The 24,386-nt window shown below is 39.4% G+C and overlaps 1 protein-coding gene across 1 annotated transcript in view; it reads left to right on the plus strand.

The window, feature by feature from the left end:
* fgfrl1b (fibroblast growth factor receptor like 1b) overlaps positions 1-22,992 on the plus strand; it is a 50,403-nt gene extending 27,411 nt beyond the window's left edge. The window contains exons 4-6 of the mRNA XM_067457322.1: positions 20,060-20,380; positions 20,734-21,087; positions 21,734-22,992. Coding sequence (XP_067313423.1) covers positions 20,060-20,380; positions 20,734-21,087; positions 21,734-22,119 — 1,061 coding nt within the window. The 3' untranslated portion in view covers positions 22,120-22,992. The remainder of the gene's footprint in view (positions 1-20,059; positions 20,381-20,733; positions 21,088-21,733) is intronic.
* Positions 22,993-24,386: the final 1,394 nt, after the last annotated feature.

Consider the following 24,386-nt stretch of genomic DNA (forward strand, 5'->3'; position numbering starts at 1 on the left):
AATAGAGCAGGGGAACTTTTAGATGCCCTCACAAAAAGTTAATTGGGGCACAGGAAGGCAGTCGGCTCACATAGCTGCTCGCAAATCATATTTGACAAAACTGACGTGACTGGCTTGGTACTTTAAACCAAAGCATGGTTTCATGTACATAACATTAACTGAGAAAGCACAAGAGAGCATTGTACTGTTGGAAATGTATGACTTGTTAGAATTTGTTGGAGCATATGGCACTGATGCCATTTTGCATTATCAAATCTAAAGAACAAAGGATGGCTTCATGTTGTCCGTCACACAATACCTGCAGTTGTTTATGTATGCTGTAATTTAATAACATGTTCATACTTTTACCCGGGTAGTGGAGACTTTTATCCCACTAGAACATGACAGGCAAGGAAATTAATACACACCTTCTTGGATGGATGCATGGATGGATGGATGGATGGATGGATGGATGGATGGATGGATGGATGGATGGATGGATGGATGGATGGATGGATGGATGGATGGATGGATGGATGGATGGATGGATGGATGGATGGATGGAAGGAAGGAAGGAGAAAGAAAATAAGGTATAGAGACATGTAGTTGTTGTGAGACTGGTTGGAGCAATGGGGGGGTTTGTGCTGGACTGTTGCAGTTTGGAGCGTGTGGTTCTTCTGATGACTGCTGAGGGACTGTGGGCCAGGCATTTCCAGCCAAAATGTTCTGTACAGGGAGAGGAGACAGAGACGACCTGCCGCCTTCTCTGCCATAAATCTGAACTGGTCTAGAGAAGTTGAGAGGCCTTGAGGACCCAGAAGCCCTCGGCTCTTCCTGTACGTCTTGCCACGTTTGGGGAGGTAACTAGTGTGCGGATGTAAAGCATGATTATTCTGCTGAGCGAGGCAGCTGCTTAATTGGCCGAGCCAGTGTTTTCAGGTTCCCTCCCCTTGATGTCTTTGCTCTGGGCCTCCTGTATGGGGAGTGATGGCGGCCTGCTGTTTTCCTGTTTCGTCCCTGAGAGCTCTGTGGAACTCAGAGTTATGGTGAATTGGACTGCTTCACTCCCTATGGAATATAGTTGTAGAATTTACTTAAATCATTAACTGCAGTGACCAACAGCCCCAAACAAAAGGCCCATTAGACCCTCCTTTTGCAGCGTTTGAGTGTTTAAAGATGTGACTTTTGCTAAGGGAATGCCAATATTAGTTAACTGAAGAGTGGTTAAAAAGCTCCATTGGTTTTCAGTAAAGATTAGTGGGCCCTAAAACAGAGGAGTTAACGGTATATTTCACCCCTTTTTTTTCTTTTTTTTTGCAAATCAATCACCCTCATGTTGTTTCAAACCTTTATGTCTTTCTTTCTTTTTCTTTCTTTGTGAAAGACATTTTGAAGAATGTTTCCACCATTTTCCAAATAACTTTTTTTTGTGTTCCACAGCACAAAGTCATACAGGTTTGGAACAACATGAAGGGAAGTTAAAAATGTAAATTTTTAATTAAAAAAATTAATTTAATTTCTTTAAAGGTTCCATGGCATGGATTTTTTTATCATGTTTCCTGAGGTGTACTTATATTGTTAGTACGTTTTTTACATTAAAAAAAACGTCATCATTTAGAAATAAAAGGCATTTTTTTCTATACTGATATAACTCTAGCTTGAATGCTCTGTTTGAAGGGGCGTGTCTGCTGTGAGACTTCAGTGAAAAAACCCACTGTTGTGATTGGCTGGCATCTTTGCTTTTGAAATGACATTATGTGGCGGAGGGAGTGTGGTTTAATCAGGTACAAGCAGCAGCTGCAGCACTGCCAGTCCAGAGAGAGATGGAGAGCTGAGAAAAGATTGCTGAGAAAGTGTTATTGTTTACTTTGTTTGTATCTGAGTAATATTATACAGGAATACAGTAAGAGCTTCTGCTGTTCAGCTTAACGGCAGTTTGGATGAGTGTGCTCTGCAGCTATATGTGTGATTGACAGATCCGAACAGATTGACAGATATAAAGAGTTATTTGATCGCTCTCTGTGGTTTAATAATTTAAATAACAGATTTGTTTCATGCTGCTAACAGAAATGACATGAAAGTTGATCGTTTTAGTCACTGGCTTTATTTACTGATGCATCAAGTCGGCTAGTGGCGGGACTGACAGTATTAAACATTTTATAAAGAAAGTCTGTGTGAACTTGAATGAATAGCTACACATCAGAAATCATCTTAAATGAACACTGTTACTCACTGTTTTTGGTGGTGCTGTCAAATCCATATGGTAAAGCCTGTGCTGACATCACGACTGATAAACTGAATAAATTCTCTACTAATTCTCTGGGCGGGCAAAGCAGAGGAAGGGGAGGAAACCTTTCCAGTTATGACGTAATAACCAGAGATTTAAAGATCAGCTCATCTGAGGCTAAGCTCTCATTTTCTCATATTAAACTCGGTTTACACTGATCAAAATTTCTAGCCACTTGGGGACAATATTCAGGCTAGGGAAACTCATATTAATTTTTAAAAACCTCATAAAATGAAAATGTCATGCCATGGGACCTTTAACTACACTTTAAACAAAATAAATCAGATCTCCAATTGAAAAGGTTCTGATCACATCTATTTTTTTCAGTTAGCCAAATTGAATTTCTGTGAATTAAATTGCATCAATTCACAGAAATTCAGATTTTTTTTCCAGATCAAATTTAGATGTGATCAGTCACTAGTAAATGTTCAACTGAAGACCTGAATTTGCAGTGTAGTTGTCTTTCATGTAACATACATTTCTGCTATTTATTGAGGTTTTTTATTGAGCATCACCACTACTTTCTTCAGAACATGATGTGCATGTTAAATAAAGGTTTTGCCAATTTTACATAATCAATTTGTGAGCATTGCAAATTACAAAATTACCCCTGACAGGTGTTTTTTACAGAGATCCTCCTGTGAGGCAGCTACTAATGTAGATTAATGTACACCAAAAACACAACTGGGAAACTCCAACCAGGGATGATTGTATCAGGACTGAAGAATTTGGTGACATTCAATAGCACCTGTTGTCATCAGAGCGGGTCTAATCTGCAACAGGATTTGCACTCAGGGCAAGCATGGGCAAAACCGTTCCCTCATATTTTAATATGTGTGCAATGTATACCCCACATTTTTCCTCATGAAAGTGTAATTTTAGCTTTTAGTTGATATTGTGCCCCTATCAAACCAGGCAGCTGATGGCTTGGTGTAATCAGTTGGCAATAAACCTAAACTGAGGTAACAGCTATAATTTAAGCCTTCAGTTTTTCCTGACCACAGTTACTGAAAAGTCTTTGTGCTTTTAACATGTGTAAATAGAAACACTTTTTTTTTTCCAAAATCATGTCTGCAATTGTACATGAGAACAACAACTCAAGTTTTAAATATAGACTGAGATTAGAGCAGCTTTACAGCTTTAAGGCATTTTAATAGGATCGTTAACTTGCTCTCCAATGTTGCTCACGTATTCAGTACTTTTTTGAAATCTGGCACAGGGAACTCTGGGAATTTGGGTTTGAAAGAATGGCATATTGGGTTTTAAAGGTCAGAGGAAAGGTGTTGGAAGCTGTAGAAGAAATGCTTCACCATCATCTCACACTGACCATTCCCACAATCACTGATGTGTCATGGAGTCGTCTCCGTGTCATAAACCACTCTACTTTAAAATGTCCCACAGCACCTAGGCCTCTCCCTCTTTCCCCCATGGTGTTCCCAGACCCTGAACCCCTGCTGTTTCTAAAGAGCACCACACACTGCCAGCATTGTTTTCTCCCAGTGCTGCTTCGCAGGAGTCCAGGGCGAGGGATCTGAGGCTTTTTTGCACAACCTAATTTTCTATATTGTGAGAGTTTAAATTGATGTTGGATGTATGAATCCGTGAGGGGATTTGAAGATCTCAAGTTTGCCTCCGACAGTAACCGACTCTACAAACAATTGGCTGTTGTCGAGTCCTGGCTCCCTCTTGTCTGTTTTTCTCACCTATATCGTATACGAGGCCATACTGCGTACGGACACAGCAGGGAGAGACTGTGGCTTCTACTCAGACGGTGGTTTGGGCTGCCTGTTTTATTAGGGGACTGGTGGAGAGCTTCCAGCAGTGGCCTTTTGTTCTTTGTTTGCAGGCCACGAGGTACATGTGTTGCAGTTTAGCCAGCGTCCTCCTCACCTAAATGGATAATTGTATCAAAATTACACTCGTAAGCCAGCCCAAGACTGTGGAGGGATGTGGTGGTAGGTGGAATAAGGGAGGAGCTGAAAGTTTGGGACAGCAGCATTCTTCCAATCCTTGGGTCATGCCACCTTGACCAGGTTTGCCTTGAGTGGGAAACACAGCACTGACGTTTATTCATTCATTTGAGATAATTTGCTCAAAACCTTTCCCGCTTCGAAACTACACAAGCTCTTTTCCATTCCAATAGACATGCGTTTACTTTTTTGACTTGGCTGGCCTAAGAGCAGAACAGCCTCAATGCTGCAGTATTTATGTTTAGTCTGATTTACACCTATTTTCCACGACAGCTCCTCTTTTGGGAAATGCTTCTCTCCTATTTAAACAGTCCAAGGGGAAAGAAACATGAACTAGGTTGTTTTATAAAATAGTTTTTCCAGTTTTTGATTATTTTAAATTGTAATATTTCACAATATTACATATGAAAAGTTCAGATGCAAAAGCCTCTAAAAGCCACTTCGAGATAGAGTGAATGCTTTCCACATATAGTATACATTCATAAAATAATTTCACTTCAAACCCACTAAATCCCAGCCTCAGCCCATTGAGAAGTACCGGTACTTAGGTACAAATCTATACATGAAAGCCTGACAAAAATGCTTATTTTAAAGAAAAACATCAAGCGGATTTAGAGGCTTTTGCATCTGAACTCTTCATATGTTACTATATTTTTAATCAAATAAATGCAGCCTTGATGAGTATAAGAGACTTAAAATAACTTAAGACCAGGGGATTCATTGCAAGTTTTACACATTTCACACTTGTGGATCATAAGCGGGTTGTAAGTGCTGCTTCAAAATGCCAAAAGAAGAAACAGGAGCAAGAGACAAAAAATAGAGAGTAGGCAATTTATTGAAAACTGCATTTAAACTCAAACAGGGCGTTCATCAGCTGATCAAAAGTTTAAGACCATAGCCATAAAAAGGTCAAGTCTGCACAATATATGGCCTTCATGGCATTGTCCTTCAAGCAGTCATACTGTCAAGATCTCCTGATGGCAAAGGCAAAAAGGCTTTCTCTCTTTGAACGTGGTAGGATTGTTGAGCTGCACAAGCAAGGCCTTTCGCAACACGCCATCGCTGCTGAGGTTGGACTCAGTAAGACAGTCATTTTACATGTCTTAAAAAATCCTGAGAGTTATGGGACAAAAAAGTCAAGTGGTAGACCCAAAAAGATTTCACCTGCACTGAGCCGCAGGACCCAACGGGTTGTCCGTGAAGACACAGGTCGATCCTCAACCCAAATTAAGGCCCTTATTGATGCTGACTGCAGCCCAATAACCACTGCAGCCCAATAACCACAAGACGTCATCTGCTAGAGAAGGGCTTCAAGAACAAAAAACGTCAAAGGCCACGTCTCCTCCCACGACACAAACTTGCCCGTTTAGAATTTGCAAGGGAGCACCAAACATGGGACATTGAAAAGTGGAAGAAAGTTGTATTCTCTGACGAGAAATTTTTTTACCTGGATGGTCCTGATGGCTTCCAACGTTACTGGCATGACAAGGAGATCCCACCTGAGATGTTTTCTACGCGGCACAGTGGAGGAGGCTCCATCATGATCTGGGGTGCTTTTTCCTTCAATGGGAAAATGGAGCTTCAGGTTGTGCAGGGGCGTCAAACGGCGACTGGCTATGTGGATCTGTTGCAGCGGGCATCCCTCTTGACCAAGGGCCCCCGTCTGTGCGGTAATGACTGGGTCTTTCAACAGGACAACGCTGCAATTCACAAAGCCTGCCTGATGAAGGACTTCTTCCAGGAGAATAACGTTGCTCTTTTGGACCATCCTACGTGTTACCGTGATCTAAATCGCATTGAGAACATTTGGGGATGGATGGCAAGGGAAGTTTACAGAAATGGACTTCAGTTCCAGACCGTGGATGCCCTTCGTGAAGCCATCTTCACCACATGGAGCAACGTTCCCACCAGCCTCCTGGAAACAGTCGCATCAAGCATGCTGAAACGAGTTTTTGAAGTGATCAACAAGAACGGTGGGGCTACTCACTACTGAGTCCTTTTTTGACACTTTTAGTACTGTTGTGCATTTATTTTTGGGCTATGGTCTTAAACTTTTGATCAGCTGTTGAACGGCCTGTTTCAGTTTAAATGCAGTTTTCAATAAATTGCCTACTCTCTATTTTTTGTCTCTTGCTCCTGTTTCTTTTTTGGCATTTTGAAGCAGCACTTACAACCCGGTTATCCTCTAGTGCGAAATGTGTAAAACTTGCAATGAATCCCCTGGTCTTAAGATTTTGTTCAGGAGTGTATATTATTTTATATATATAAATTGTATATATATATATATATACAACAGTACTATATATAATTTTTTATTTTTTATTTTTTTTTTAATTATTATTATTATTATTATTATTATTATTATTATTATTATTATTACACTAAATGCAAGAACAGGTACAAATGAATATCTAAAAAAAAATTATGTAACTAAAGGATTGATGAAATTTGATCAGTTTTTATTTCAGTTTGATTTTATTATATTAAGGTCCTATTCTTCGCGTGTTTTCGAAGCTTTGATTATGTTTACAGTGTGCAATATAACATGAGTTCATGTTTCGCGTGTAAAAAAAAAACAGTATTTTTCACACCATTTCACAAAATCTACCCAGGGCTGTTTTCTCTGTCCTAAAAACGGCCTGATGATTTCCTTGTTCTATGAAGTCCCTCCTTCAGAAACATGTAACGAGTTCGGATTGGGCCACCGCTTCCCGTGTTGTGATTGGACAGCAGCTAAGCGCACTTTGCCCGGAAAGGTCCCGCCTCTTACCATAACGGGGAGATGCAAGCGCTAAATGCACGCTCTTCTCCACATGAGAGAGCAACAAGACCACGCCCCCTATTTTTCGTGTACTTGTGGGCGGAGGGTTATTCAACAAATGGTTCTAGTGACGTCATTCAAGCAAGGAAGTGCAGGGGTGTAGTCCAAACCGGCCATTCGCTGTAGGCTTTGAAAGGGAACTTCTGTTAAATAAAATATCTCGCTTGGCATTGAACTTTGAGCTTTATAATTTTACAGGTATTATTTATGCTCCAACAGCAACATTACACACTAACTAAAGTTTGAAAGATGGAATCGAGAAGAACAGGACCTTTAATATTAACTGAGCAGAAACCATTTCCTCTGCTTATTTACATCATAATTACCTTATCATCTTTTTTCTGCCCTTCTGCTGCTGAAGTTACAAACAGTTTTTCTCAGTTATGCTTCTCACTTCCCCGCTTTAACTCACTCTTACATGCCATTGCAAACTCTGTATGTCTCTCTCTGTACGGCTTAATTTCATGTGAGTCCAGACTGGTTTCAATTCCATCAAGCATCCTTTCATCTTTCCTTTTTTTCAACCATGTCTTTTCTTCTGCTACTCACAAGCATGAATTAATTTGTGTCCATATGTGTTTGTGCTTTGAACTTGCCCAAGCTTATTTCCCTACAATGAAAGAAGTAAAACAAACACACTTTTGAGAGCTCAAGTTGTGAACCTCTGTGTCACATTACAAGTAATCAGAATTACGAATTACATCAGTGTTAGAGAGACGCATGATTAAAGGGGGGGTTTAAGAGCATTTTCCAGTGATTGTGACGGTTTGTGTGTTTGACATCAGACGAATAAATTCAACTGTATTCCAGTCTTTTCTTTAGATGCTAATAGTCATTCTTCAAAATGATGTAAGGGCAATCATATACTGGACAGAAGATTGAAGTAATTTAGTGTTTTTTTGTTTTTGTTTTTGTTTGTCTTTTACTTTTTTGAAACGAGTCTGTAACTTTAGCAGCACAAATCTAGAAATGAACGAGGTAATTCAGATGAAAATGTAAGCAGAAAAAACAGCTGTTTCTGCTGATTTATTGTTAATATAATTTTATTTTGATATAATAATTGATATTTCATCATTCCTTTACTTAGATTAAACATTTTTATGTTTATTGTTAGCAGTTCATGCCTATTGTGGAGTTCACATTTAAAATCTGGAACATTAATAATGCTTAAAAGCATTTTAATATTTTGATTTTTTTTTTAAACGCATCGTCCCAAGACACTACAGTCTTGTAAAGCAGAGAGATCTCAGAGATGAAGACCATGCCCACCACGGAACCAAGAGCCCAGGCCACCACCTGCTGTGGACCACAAACTTGAGCCCCCTCCATCCCCAGAGACAGAGCCACTATAAAATCAGAGCCGGTCTCCTAGAGCCGATTGATAGGTCCATTGAGGAGTTAGCTCCATTAAGACAGTCCACTTTTGATTCAGTAGAGGAGCACAGGCTTATCAATTTCACCACTGAGCCAGCTCCCATCCATGTCCTTACCCCTGAGCACTTCCATTCCCAGTCCACCACACTCTACATCATAGATAACCTGGTCACCATCCTCACCACAGGATTTGTCTAATTCCCTGGACTTACCTGCCTCACAGCTCCACCTGTGTCATTGACTTATTCCAACTCTTTGGCCCTCACCACAAGCATGATGCTGTGACCCTCTGGCTTCACTCCCTGCGTCTAGGCCCATTGCTCCGCCTCGGCCTGTCAGCCCGTCGGCTCTGCCTCAGCTCTATGCTCACTCAGCTCCGCTGTGGTCAGCCATCACTAAGGCTACACTGGGCACCCGGACTGATCTGCGGCTATTCAGCCACTTACGCAACAAACTGTGATGCACTGTGTATTCTGACACCTTTCTATCAGAACCAGCATTAACTTCTTAAACAATTTGAGCTACAGTAGCTTGTCTGTTTGCTTGGATCACACGGGCCAGTCTTTGCTCCCCACGTGCATCAATGAGCCTTGGCCGCCCATGAACCTGTTTGCTGGTTCACCACTGTTCCTTCCTTGAACCACTTTTGATAGATACTGACCACTGCAGACCGGGATCACCCCAAAAAGAGCTGCAGTTTTGGAGATGCTCTGACCCAGTGGTCTAGCCATCACAATTTGCAAACTTGCTCAAATCCTTACACTTGCCCATTTTTCCTGCTTCTAACACATCAACTTTGAAGACAAAATATTCACTTGCTGCCTATATCCCACCTACTAACAGATACCGTGATGAAGTGATAATCAGTGTTATTCACTTCCCCTCTTAGTGGCCATAATGTTGTGCTTGATCGGTGTACTCTATGTACTATATATATATATATATATATATATATATATATATATATATATATATATATATATATATATATATATATATATATATATATAATAGAGCATAGCAAAAAGAAGCTCTCTGACTTTTAGACCTCACTTTGTCAGTACATGCATTAAATATTTTGACTCTGATTATATTTTGATGATATTTTCTTGATGCATCTCATGCCCACCCTGCTATTCCTTCAATGTGCAATTCAAACCAGAACCTAATCACATCATGGCTTTGGTTTCATGATATACAACTGAGCCTTTTTTGAGCTGCAGGGGGAGCAAAGGTTTTAATTAAACTAAAGGGATGCAAATTACCCACCTTCATCAGAGAGCCACATTAAAGGGCCTTTCATCCACCTCATTAGAGGGGCCAGAGGCTGGGCCGGGCTCTCTGCAGGATGCTCCGGGCCCACTCCACTCACAACAAAGAAGAAAAGAACACGGGCACATTAGGTTTGGCCAATTTCCTCCCGAGTCACCATACGACTGTTGCAGCAAACCACTTATGGCTCTATAAAAGATACAAGGAGACTTCTAATTACCCTTTCTCCTCTGCTTCTCTCTGTCTTTGCCTGCTGTGAATGTACCAACAGCCTCTAATTTGCTTCTTTAGTCAGCACAAGAGATATGCCATGCCAAATGTATGTGTAAATCAAACAAAAATGGAGGTATCAAATCATATTTCTTAAAAGGATGAAAGCTTATCTACATTACCCATCTGATTAGATTTTTTTGTTTTGATTTTATTGGCAGGAATAAGCACTTGCTTTTATAACAGCTGTCTATTCCTTTGTATTTTCCTCTCATCTTTATCCAGTATTTTTGAATACATTTGAATACATGAAAACACATAACAGCTTCTTTCAAGAAAGATTAGAACTCTGTAATGTTTTCATCAAGAACAAAATTACTGGAAGAGCTTAAAGGGCTGGAAAGCACTCAAAAGTGTTATTGTACAAAAAAAATATACCAGCTCATACCTTTTCCATTCTTAGTACTATAATCTCACTATGGTAAACAGCATTGGCTGTGTTTTCGTTTGATTTACTGGAACAGACATGGTTTCAGTTAGTGATAGGCTATTACCTTAAAAACACAGCATCACTCTCAGTCAAACGATTCAGTAAGTTTCTACACCATCTTCAATCTTCATTATGACCTTTATAAAAAGAAAAAGGTAAGACCGCTTTTTCCTTTGATGTTTATTTTATTTAGATGTCGCCCTTGTCAGTGAAAATCACTAGAAACGTTTCAGCCTGCTTTCTGTTCCGTGTTTGTTTTACTTTGATTTTTTTTTAAGAATGTGGAGCTCTATACGACAGATCTACAGGAATGTATGTTTGCACACAGGTATGAATGGAGAATGGACCTTTTTGAAGGCATTGCTTTTAACTTCAACCCAGTTGGAAAAAATAATATGTGAGCCTTATTAACACTGAGTCCACGTGAAGATCGTTTGTAAGCTGAGCTGTGGAGCAGCCTGTGGGCCTCAACCTAACCTTCTTGGGGCACCACCTTTCCACCCCTTTTCCACCAGAATGAACCACGTCCTAGTTCAGAGCTAGTGCCAGTACGGAGTTGGCTCGACTGACGAGCATTCTAAGAACCGGTTTGCTTTTCCACGGGCTAGAGAGCCACCGCAGAGCCAGGTCTTGCGTCACCTCAGGAACGCTAGCGAGTCAGCAGGAAACACAAACACACCAAGCTTGTACGAGATGCATTCGCGCTGCGCAAACCGGTCAGCATATGACATCAAAATACCATGAGCGATTCAAAAGCAGGTAGTCGTATGCTCTTGCTGTGTTGATGACACGGCGATCGGTCTGCGCAGCGGCAATGCATCTCGAACAAGCCTTACACCAACTCAAAAATGCCGAAAGTTGTGTTACTATTGATGCACATGGCTTTGCGAACCTACATCGGCATCAAAACACACTGAATCCAACCCATCTGTGCAGCCTGCTGTAATTTGTAGTGACGGAGATTGCAATCGACAGCTGTTAGCTCGATTAGCTGCTATTTCATAAATGACGGTCACAAGTCTGTGTTCGACTTGATGTTCACGGTAACCCCATCCCCAGCCCCTGACGCAAGTGGTTCTTACTTCTAGACCAGCAATGATTTGGTGATACTTAAGAACCACTTTTCCTGGTTCGGAACTGGTGCTTCGGGTGTGGAAAGACAAAGAACCGATTTGAGACTATAGAATTTGGCTCCGAACCAGCACCAGCACTGCCTTAGTGGAAACGGAATCTCTAGGTCTGGAGAGGAAAAGGAGGCCCCTGTCCTTCAGAGCTCCTTTGCCTCTTTTTTCCTTCCTCGTCACTGCTAAAACTTCACTGAGAGTAAGTGAACTATGAATTCACTCTATTGGAAACATGCTTAGTAATACTCACAATGCCATACTCTAAAATGTTGTGTCAGGAAGACCTCTGTCTTTGTGGACACCTGTTTAGAGAACTTGCTTTTCACAATTCAGAGAGCTAGTGTCTGGAGTTGGGCTCTCAGTAAGACCACTTTAGCCTTCATAAAGCTCCATTGATTCCCCTCTGCTGCTGCTGAATAGAGCGGCAATGGCTTACTTTTGCTCCTACACCCCAGGGCCAAAGGTAACAATGGACTGAAGGCTGGTGAAAACACTTCTGCTAGCTTTGGCCTGAATGTCTGTGTTGAACATGCAACGCCTGTGCTTAGCATATGAGGATTAGTAGGGACAAAGGTGCGGTGCACTCTTCACAGCAGCTACACACACAGCCTCGGGACAGCATGAACTAAAGGATAACAGAGAGTTTGAAGGTTTTCCTTTCATCGTCATGTTCAGTAATGTGAAAATACACTACCATTTAAACATTTGGGATCAGTAAGTTTTTGTTTTTTAATCAATACTTTTATTTAATAATAAAATAATTTGAAGCAAAACTTTGATATATTAATCATTTCATGCATTACATTTTTCTAAAGTTACAACAAAGACTTTTCCTTACGAAAATAAGTTTATTCAAGTGTGCTTTTAGTATACTTATTTTAAAAATAAGAATGTATACTTTCAGTCAACTTTTTACATATTTTCCGAAAACATATGTAAAATAGTATTTTTGGCCTATAATTTTACTTTTAAGTATATCTTGGTCAAAATATTAAGTATTCTACACTTGGCTTGTAGTTGGTTTTACTCTTTGATTGAATAGCCTATTAAATACTTTTTTCACTCAAGCCGCGTTTCCACCACAGGAACTTTACCCAGGAACCAGGAACTTTGGGTGGTACTCGGTGTGTTTTGACCGCAGGAACCAGGGTCTAAATGAAGTTCCGGGTAAATATTTCCCCCTCTAAACGGCCCTGCTCCTGAGGTAGTACTTTTTCAAAGTTCAGGAACTTTCGAGGGCGGGACTTGGGCACTGAACATGCTGATTGGTTTAGTATTTTATTTCAACCGGCATTTTTAAAAGTCTTTTGCGGTACGGTCTACGTTCAGTAAATATCAGTCTTGCTCTCTGTCTGATGGCGTGCGTTCGTCTCAGCCATCTCACGTGCAATGTCCGTAATAGCTGATAATAATATACATTGTCATTTTAAATCTAGCTTTACAAGCTTTCTGAATATGCTGCATGCTGCTGAATCTGCATATTAGTGCTCTTTTCTGTCGTTGTTAATTACCTCTTTAGGAAACCTATACATAACCAGCAAAAGCAGCACAGCTTGAATCTCTTCCATACTCGTTATTCATTTTTTACAGTCTATTTTTCACCATGTAAACGACCTGACCGATTACTTTTAAGTGTGCATCCTTACATGACGTGACAGCACGCGCTGCGCTCATGTTGACAAGAGAGGAAAGCTAATTTTTCTGAGGGGTAAACATTTTATTTCGTAAGTTATGAAGATAATGTTGGAATAATGACACCGCGTATATTGCCCCAGGCAGTTTTTACTTTAACTGCGCCTGACAGAAGATTTTTTTTTCTAAGATGATTATTACACTTTACAACAAATAAATAGCTTATATAATACTGTATTAGTCCTGGTGGCCGTTAAGAGTTGCTATGGCTACAGTTAACACATTCCAGCTGCTGGAGAAAGCAGCGTTGACATTTTTGATGCGGCATGTGACAAAATGATTTCGATTGAAAGTCATCACATGTAAACACCAGATAGGTTTAGATAACGTCTCATGTAAACAGTCCACTAAATCTTTCAATCGGTACACACAAAAATGATTACTGTCCGTCACTGACTTGGAGGAGCAGTCACGCGCAGTCCTACATCACCGGACTAATTTGCCTAATCTTCACGTCTTCACGGAACTTTAGATCGCGGTGGAAACGCAGACAGTTGCAGGTCTGGGGTGAGAAAAGTTCCTGTAAAAAAGTTCCTGGTACAAATTGTTCCAGGTAATTTTGGTGGAAACGGGGCTTTAGTCTTATAAACTTACATTGTTTGAAAATATTGATTTATAAAGAAATCAATATGTCCTTAATTCTGATTATCAGATTTTTTTGTGTAGGCTAGTCCACTGGTAGTGTACATAGGAATTTACTTCAAATCAGCTTTACTATTTCCCTGCCATTAACAGAATTTTCCAGCTATATGTTTTCACTGTTTTACTGTAGGTGGTGTTATTACACAACTTCTGAAATGGTACAGAATCTTCAGATCAAAACGAGCCCGAACTCACGAAAATGCGTATAAATACTATATGTGCTATTAATAGTATCTCATGGAATGTATACGCGGTTTTTCGCGTGCATATGATGCGCATTTTATGGCGTATTATACGTACGTACGAACCACCCACCCCACCACCCCCAACCTACCCAAGAGCATGTCATATGCACGGCATAAAGTTGGTATCATATGCATGCGAAAAACTGAATAGCATATGCACACCAAAACTCATTTGGGCGTATACATTCAACGAGATTTCACACTCGTACTATTGATATTACCATGGCATTACCATGTGATCGTGTTGATCAAAACACAGGTAAAGAAGAAGCAAAATGTTTTGATAGAAAATTGCTTATGCAAATAAAAAATATTGCGAGAAAACAGCATATCAAAATTGCCTTTCAAAAAAAGCTTTGAGGGTGTTGAATGGGCTCCATCTACTCCATCTGTGTTTTAAAAAATGTTATTATTGTTTTTTTTATATATATTATACTTCAACATTCAAGTCTTGATAAAAATATGCATTTGGGTAGAATAAAATGGAAAGAGTTAAAGTCCAGTTATATTTAAATTAGGGAAAAAATGTAAACCTAAATAGGATTGTAGTAGTATACAATGATCAAAAAAATATATATAAATAGCCAACTATAAGTATGATGCTATGTTTGCTTAAAGAAAACTACTAAACTAGTAGTTTACTGAGTATACTTCAAAGTGTATTTTCATGAACTAAAAAAATATGCTAGTAATCTGTAGTATACCTCCACGAATAGCTGAATATGTGGAGGCATGCAGTGGTGGGGGTAACACTGTATAATATTTGGTTCACTTCTTAAGTGAAGTACTGTACCAACCACTGATGACGCTGACAGAACAGAACTATGGAAAGCATTCAGAAAGCATTTTATTAAGAAGTTTCATCACCTTCCCATGTGAGAACCATCTGTTGCCACAGTGTTGATTCGGGCCTTGTTGATTTGGGATTGCCCAGAATAAGTAATGTTGTGTACATAAAGATGTTGTGCTTAGCTCATGTACACACGTGTGTGTGTGCGTGTGCTGACGATCGGTCTGCTGTGGATTCAAGGGAGTGAGAGAGTGAGAGAGGTCTCTGTGCATTCCTGTGAGTCAAGCCAGAGAAATTCATCTCAAACAAAGCAGCACTCTCAGCTCTGTCTGCACAGTTTAGGTTAAAGTCAGTTAATTGGTTTCCTGTCCAGGGTTAAGTCAACACGGTGTTGTGTCTTAAACAGTGTGGAAACCGGAGAGAAGAAACAATATAGCAGTGTTTGCTCACCCCCAGCGCACAAACCCCTCCAAAATAATGTGTCCGTTCGGCCTGGTTATCGTTCCCATGGAGTTCTAAAATGTCACCGGTTCTGAAGCAAAACACAATCCTTTACACACCTCACAGTCCACTGATCTCCAAGCAAAATCGCTCGTTTTTTCTGCACAGAGGGGTTCTGTTGGCTCTCAAAGCACTACAAATAAATCTCACCAAGTGTTGGCCTTTGCATTGACCCGCTCATTCAACATGATTTACATGACACCATTTGCAGACATTAATAGTTGGTATGAAGATGAAAGAGCTCATATTGCTAGAGCAACATCTGACTGCTGATTTATGGACCAATATCTAAACTATCCCTTAAATTATGCCTGAGAACATGAGGATTTTTTTGAATTGACATGTTAGACTGGGGTTAAATAGGATTTTAGTACTTTCACATATGCTTTAAAAAAAGAAATATTTTCATTCTGAATTTTATCCATGGACACTGAAACAAGCTGGCATTTAAATCGCGCCCTGAGTGGCAGAGATTAGCTTGAAATCATTTGTAAACAAATCCTATTTTAAAAGAAAATATGTTTATATTAAAAAATGTCAAAGCATATGTCACCTGTCAGTGAGGCTATTTTATATATATATATATATATATATATATATATATATATATATATATATATATATATATATATATATATATATATATATATGTATGTATATATATTGTTATCGAATGAAAAGATGCATTTTTTTTGCTTACATGTTCCTGAATATTTTTCTTATTTTTGTAATCTATTGTTTTATAATTTGAAACGTTACATTTTATTTGTTATTTATTTTTTTCAGTATAATTTCCATTTTGTTCAGTATTTAGTATCTAATGCAGAGACTTTTTTTACGCATGGGTTAAGTGCTTTAAGGACCACTGGGTATTTTAATGTTAGAATAAGATTACATAGAAATGCACAATGATTGATGAAGCGCAAGACAAAGAAGATTAATAACAAAAACAGTCTTGAATAAAATAAACAAGGAATACTCAGAAGATCATAGAACTAACAAACAAAACCATGTTGACATAGACGATATCAGGGGCCCGTTTCAGAAAGGATGTTAAGTGAAAACTCTGAGTATGGTAACCCTGAAATGAGGAAAACTTTTGGTTTTCAGTTTTTAAAAGGGAGGTATGTTAAACCTTAGAAAGTAGGTAAGTCGAGCCTGTTTCTGAAAGAAAGGTCTGGAGCAGGTTTTCTTTGGTAAACCGAGTTTATTTTGGTCTCCTCCCCTTTTTAAAGCACTAGTGGTGTTTAAATACTTATTCATGCAAATGCTTTTCATACTGAGTATTATTTCTTACCCTTTTGATAGATAATTAGTCAAAATAGGAAAAATGTGCTTAAATTAGCTTCGTTTTGTCCACCAGGAAACAAGACTAAATACTTGTTATTTTTCTTATGAAGAAAATGCACATTGATTTTAAGAATCTTTAGATATTTTGACTGGAAGTAACAAGACAAAAGAAAAACATCTTTTTTTTTTTCTTTTTTTTTTTTGCGCAGTGCAGGTACATTAATTCACTGAGAATATTTCCATCAAGAGGATACAGTCAAAATGACAAAAAATAGGATCCTGTAGATGAGGAGGCTGCATTAATTTGTAGAGTTACATTTATGTCATGATTTAAGCAATTTTGAGCGTGGCATGGTTGTTGGTGCCAGACGGGCCGGTTTGAGTATTCCACAATCTGCTCAGTTACTGGGATTTTCACACACAACTATTTCTAGAGTTTACAAAGAATGGTGTGAAAAAAAAAAAAAAATATATATATATATATATATATATATATATATATATATATATATATATATATATATATTAGGGGTGTAACGATACGCGTATTCGTATTGAACCGTTCGGTACGAGGCTTTCGGTTCGGTACGCGGTACGCATTATGTACCGAACGGTTCTTGGACTAATTAATTAGATTTGGAAAATAAAAAAAGTGTGTGAAATATAATAATATGCGTTCAACAAGGTAGCCCAATAACCAAAACGACATAACAGGCAATGCCCCTGACACCGCCGAAGTGAAAGAAAAAAAAAAACACCAAATATGTTTTAGGCTGCTCAGTCAGGTGCTCGCTTACTCAGTAGGCTACGCGCTGAATGCTCGTGGCAAAATGGCAATTGCGTTTAACAAACCAGAAATAGAAGATCCTCCAATAACCAACAGGTCTGGTGTTTGGGTGAACTTTGGATTCTTGGTAAGCTATGATGGTGTTGGCAAGATTGATGGATTAAAAAACAACGCTATGTCGCATTTGCTGATGGTACAGCAGCGGTAATAATTCATGTCATGTCAATCAAAGCCGACAACAAGACGATCTTGTTGTCTTTACGCCGACAAGACGATTAAAAGGAGAAACAGCCACAAAATATCCCACAAACTATCCCCGCAGCATTTAGACAGACATTTCCAACTTATTCAAATGGCAAAAGACATCACCGCGGCGAGTGGTCCATTTATAGCCGCGGATATGAGACCTAACGCCCGTTTCACACATACTCCGTCTGCAGTGCGTGTGCGGTGCGTATTTTTTCCCGTACCCATGTTAACGGATGACAGCTTTCAAACTGCACGCGGGTGCTGTCCGTCAGTCTGTTCCAGGAGCGTTGCGTCTGCAGCAGTGCACGGATCGTTTGCGTACCGAGTCTATTTTTTGCTGCGCTGCGTTGCTGCATTAAAGTGGTAGAACATTGTTCGCATTAAAATAAACATGTACTGACGCGAAAATCTAGTAATTTCACCACAGATGCATCTCATTTAAAATATACTCTTGTTTCAAAGTCAACACATGGCTTTTTTTTTTTCTCAAGTAAAGCAACAAAACGACACCTTACCTGGCATTTAGGTTAAAAAAATTGTGCCATAATGGAGAGCACTCGTACTTTCTTGGAGGTGAAAAGCAAAGTTCTTTTTGACCTGCAGGATTTCTTTTAAAAGGGTGTAAAAACGAAAGAAAAGACGAGAGTCGGCTGTTTTTGAATAGCTGTAAGTTTCTAATTTAAAATGTTTGTGATTTAAGGCTATAACCTATGTTTAAATGTTTTGCCACTTGTGTGAGCTAAATCTAAAGTATAAATATGAATAAATGAATTTAATAAAATGTTGTTTAAATGTAGTAGGCTACGTAACCTGACTTCTATTAAAGAGTAAACAAAGAAAATTGGAATTCTGACGAGGCATGTTCAGTAAAAACTTTTGGATTTTAAATAAAAAATAATGAATAAATGCTGTGTTTGTGATATGCAACAGCGGATCAGTTGCGGACTGCAAACGCAGCATATGTAAAGCACTACAGGGTGTGGGGCTCCTGCAACGCACGCATCGCAACACGCACCGCACACGCTAATGTAAAGAGCTAATGTCTGATTCCTGTAACTACATAGAAGATGGGTAAAATCATACAACAACAAAAAATCATACTTTGTTAGTTTTAATAAAATAATAATAAAAAAAGGTAATTTCTGCCATTTTTTTCTTTTTGCTGTATCTAAAACATACCGAACCGTACCGAACCGAACCGTGACACCAGTGTATCGTATCGAACCGAACCGTGAATTTTGTGAACCGTTACACCCCTAATATATATATATATATATATATATATATAATAAGCTATTTTCTTCCCAGGTTTTGAGGCTCTCTCCAAAACACTGGGTTTTGATGGGCGTGACTCACTGGAGACTCGGAAATAAACGCCCATGGCTAGGATTGGATAAGATTTGCATATTTAATGAGCTTCAGCTCCCCTGTCAGTTCAGTTCACATGAGGGAGGAGTTGTCTTGAAAGCGGAAACGGGAATGATTCTCTCGATCACAGTAAATGTCTCTATCAAACAAAAACAATGATTTATTCCTCATCCACCCACAATTGATTGGAATACTCTCTATGCTCCCTGATCAAGAAAGGAATATTATTTTACTATTTGTGATTCACCAGCCTGCGAGGGGCTTACGTTTTGGCAGCCCGTCTGGAAAACACATAGCCCCAGGACTATTATTACATATAAAAAAGACATTTTACACACATAAGTGTGTTGCACCATTCCTGTCAGATCCAATATAGAAGGCACAGCTTTGTGATTTAATCTCAATGTGTCTGCAAATCCAGAATTGAACTGAGACTTGTTTACAAACGATTCTGCCGTGAAATTAATTGAACGTGTTCAATGTTTTCCCCACATCAGCTGGAACTTCATTCAAAATAAATGAAATATTGCACATTCCTAATATTAGGATACGAAGGAAGCTTATGCAGTGACTGTGTTCTTCCACAAACAGGAATAGCGCAATATCTTGCTATCTTCTTCAACATGTTTATTGTTACTGGCTAGCACGATCCGAACAGCTCCATGAGTCAGTAGGCGGGGCTACTGAATTAGACGTGCTTACTCTGTAGAGGTGCTGTTTCGCCACTCAATGACTTAAAAGATGCGCACGCAATCGTTTTCTGGGCCTGGTGTATAGAAAAGCTTTTCTTTGACTAATAATGAAGTTTTCAGCTCTGAAACTTACAAGATATCCTTATATTACCATGACCTTTTATACATCAAAAGCTCAAGGGAAAGTTGATTTCTCAGTTCATCACCCCTTTAAGTGAAGCATGATGAAACGGTTAAGATTTATCATGCTTCATCACTTTGCACTGTGTCTTTCAGACGATGCAGCTGTGACACAGAACCAGCCTCCGCCAGATGCAGTGAAGCCACGCTTCAGTCAGCCCACAAAGATGCGCAGGCGTGTGCTAGAGCAGCCTGTTGGCAGCTCGGTGCGTCTCAAGTGTCTGGCCAGTGGCAATCCAACACCGGTCATTACATGGTGGAAAGACAAGAGCCAGCTGCCCAGCCCTCAGCAGAGTAAACGGCCACAGTGGACACTGACTCTGAAGAACCTGCAGCCTCAGGACAGTGCCAAATACACCTGTCACGTCTCCAATGCAGCTGGACACATCAATGCCACCTACAAAGTGGATGTAATTGGTGAGTTTGGTAGCCAAAGTGGACTGTTAGCAGCAATGTTATCAAAAAAAAAATTAATAATATATACATATTTAACTTTATAATATGTATAAAGTGAATTGTTAGCATGCCATGGAATATATTTGTTAAAATGTATATAAATATTTACATTAAAAAAATACACACACATACTAACCAAAAATAATTGGTAAAACAGAAACTTATGTTGCATTAATGGCACAACCCAATAGCTAATTGCTATGCAATGGTTCTTAACTGTTTTGTTTACCATTACATTATACAAATGTGCAAAGTGATCTAAAGGTAGTTAAAGAATATTCAAGTTAATGTGTTTTGATCGATTTTATATACAGAAAGAACCAACTCCAAACCCATTCTGACTGGTACCCATCCTGTCAACACAACTGTGGAGTTTGGTGGAACGGCCTTGTTCCAATGTAAAGTCCACAGTGATGTTAAGCCCGTAATTCAGTGGCTAAAGCGGGTCGACCCAGGCACAGAAGGGCGCTATAACTCCACGCTGGAGGTTGGAGGCCAGCACTTTGTGGTGCTGCCCACTGGAGACGTGTGGTCCCGACCTGACGGGTCCTACCTCAACAAGCTGGCCATCGTCAAGGCACGCGACGAGGATGCTGGAATGTATATCTGTCTAGGGGCTAATACCATGGGCTACAGCTTCCGTAGTGCCTACCTCACCGTTCTCTCAGGTCAGATCCTGTAATTCTCCCATTAAAATTACTGCGATATTTTTCTGTGATATATATTGCACTATGAAAAAAAAGTAGTTTTACCGGATGATTTGAATAGTTTTATTTGAAAATAACGATTAGTTCTGTAATGATGAGGTGATTTTGTTGATGAGTGCATCTCCAAAGAAAATAAAAAAAGCAGAGAAATCTCTTTCCACTACAGGACACATTTACAACAATTTTTGTAAAAAGTTTTTGACCAATTCAGTATGACTATAGACCAGTGGATCTTAACCTTTTTAACTTCAATGCATCCCCCCCCCCCCAACACACAAACACACACACGCACATCATTTGTACTCAAAGTATTTTAGAGCTTGACATACCTAGAAATATGTATTTGAATCTAATAATAAGACTTGTCTTGATTATTAGTTGTTGTGGCTTATTTTCATGCATGTCTTATTTTAAATAAGTCATTTTGAGGCCATCTTGGAAGTTTGTTGAGGCCCACTAGTGAGTTCTGGTCCCCTGGTTGAGAACCACTGCTGTAGAAAATACCATCAAGCTTTTACTTTCACGGGTTAAAATATACTGAAATATATCAGGGGGGTTTTTAAATGTATTTTGTAGCCTTAAAATAAATGTCAGCGTTCGTTTACAGATCCCAATGTGGAAAAAGATGCGATTCCACGCCACATCAGCCCCGGTCTTCCCTGGCCTCTGATCATTGGGATCCCAGCTGCTGCCCTGCTCATCGTAGGCACCATCGTGCTCTGGTTATGCCACAGCCGCAGACGCCAAAGCGCTTTGCCTCCCCGACCTACGACCTATCGAGACCATCACATTCCCGACAAGGAGCCCAGCATGCCAAGCGCCATCAACCCTGACCTGCCCAACCAGAGACTTATGGGAATGGGGCCCCCAGCTCTCAGCGGTCCACCAAAGATTTATACCAAGGTCTACACTGACATGCACACACACACCCACACACACTCCCATGCACACATGGAGGGAAAAGTGCACCAGCATTTCCATTACCAGTGTTAACGGGTTACCATCAGGTGACGAATGCTGCTGCCTCTGTTTTCATGAGCTAAGGGCCACCACTTGAGGACCACAACCGTACTGTAGGACTGCACGAGAATGACCCGAACACAAGCGTGGAGTAGTTCTGATGGAGCCCATTTACCTTGAAATGTCTCAGGTCAAGGAAAATGTCTCGCACTCAGTCGAGCTGCAGTGGACCTCAGTTTTCCTTTAGGTCCTTTGGAGTTCAAAATCCAATAACAGTGAATCAAAGCAACCTGAGCAAGTGCTAACAGTCCAAGAACAATACTTGGACCTTTTTGCTATTCCAAAGCCAAGCATTACACAGGAAGTAAAGTGGAGATATTTTATATTCGGAGAAACTGTGATGATATGTGTTAAGAATACTGGTGGCTCTGTTTACAATGTGTTCTGAACGATTTCAGTAAATTAGCTAAAATGTGGTAATTTCTTTTGTGTTGTCTGTTTGTTTTAGTTTTGCAACATTATATTGTAAAGAAATTATGCAAGGAAATGTCAGGGACACTAGATGGATGACTAAATGGAAAGGGGGCAAAGGCTTCGGTTGCATTACAATTAAAAGGTACTTTGTGTGTATGTATTCAGCTCAACTTTCTGATAATTGCAGTATTACGTAACATACCCTCTCTGTGTCAATGCATTCTCACTGTTTGCTAGTTACAGCCGAGGAAACTATTTTCTATTTGAGCAGTTAATATGGCATTATAATAATATATTTTCAGATTCAATCAAAAGCTAGTCAGTTCAGCAGGTCTTTAGAAACCCCTTGTGAGCCGATATACAAATCTCTTAAACTATAAATGTGAGAACATGTTTATCTGAGATACTGCATGCTGCGATTTTTACTTTGGTGCTCATGTAAGTGTATTTTAATAATATTTTTGTAATAAATAAATAATTTTCTATATTGCGTTTATAGTTTGACCTCTGAAGGCTTGCGTATTTTCAGTGGGAATTGAAAGTTGGATGCCACCGCAGTGGCTGTTGACTCTCTGCACCCTCCCTAACACGGCCTCAGACCACTGTTAGTTCAACAGGCAAAGGAATGCAATGAGAAAATCAACTTATTCTTTTCGACACCAGTAAAGTAGGGAAATATTCCCAGCAGGATTTGATGGGTATTAATATTCGGATAGGGTTACAAAGAGGGGGCTACAGTTCTTAAGACTGTTTCCTCTGTGCTCCCTGTGGATGACAAGGGCAAGAAAAACTCTCCACCAACACCAAACGCCCCAGAGGTGAGTGCTGACTGAGCACTGGGCATTTGAGCTTTGAGCTTTTACAAGAAAAAAAGAAAAAGGTTTAGACTGCTTTAATGTACTGAAACAGCCGCATGGATAGAGAAACTGTTGGTGCCTGCCAAACCAATTGTACGGGTAATATAGACAAAGTTTATGGTGCCATCTAGAGGACTTAATTGTTGTTACCAGTTAATGTGAAATAAAAAGCCTGTTTCTACTTCTCTTAAAAACACCATGAAATCAAACCAAACTATTTTTTTATGGAATGTTGCAGTAATAATTATAAATGATTTATCCAGGCACATTATTCTTTAAACTTCAACCTATCACTCATGCAAAGCATAAGCAAACCGCAAAGTTATAAAAAAAATCTGTAATGTGATAATTACAAGGTTAGCTAAAGCTGATCATTCATTTTCGGTTTCTCTTTTTTTTTTAGGTTCCCTTTGACTATATGTATCATTGCATGGTTGCACCTACATGTCTATTAACTCTCAATAGATGAGTGTAGGGGTAAGCGGGGAACAACGTGGGGCTAGTTGTAACACATGGTTTAACACTTTCCACAAATACCAGCATAACAAAACTTTGTGTATTTACTAGTTTCCATATCAACACTTTAAAGAGAAAAAAACTGCACAAAAATGTAAAAAAAAATCTTTGGAAGTTATCACTGACCATTTACTTAACCATACCAAAAGTACATTTTTTACTCAAAGGTGCACTATGCAACTTTCCGTCCACTGGAGGGCGCCTATTCAAAACAAATGCGTAGTTTGATGACGCAAAGTTTGAGCGCAGCATCTTGGGACATGTGGTCTTCACCTCACAGCCGGTGGAAAATAGGACTCGGGCAGAAATCACCTTAGTTAAAATAGCAATTTTTTTCACAATTTAGAAATAGTTGGAAACATCTGGGATATTGTAGGTACTCAACTGAACAAAATATGTAACACCGGCCTAGTCGTTTTTGGATATTTTACTGCAAAAATACTACATAGTGCA

The sequence above is a fragment of the Pseudorasbora parva genome, chromosome 11, assembly GCF_024679245.1.
Source record: "Pseudorasbora parva isolate DD20220531a chromosome 11, ASM2467924v1, whole genome shotgun sequence".
In the NCBI taxonomy this organism is placed as follows: domain Eukaryota; kingdom Metazoa; phylum Chordata; class Actinopteri; order Cypriniformes; family Gobionidae; genus Pseudorasbora; species Pseudorasbora parva.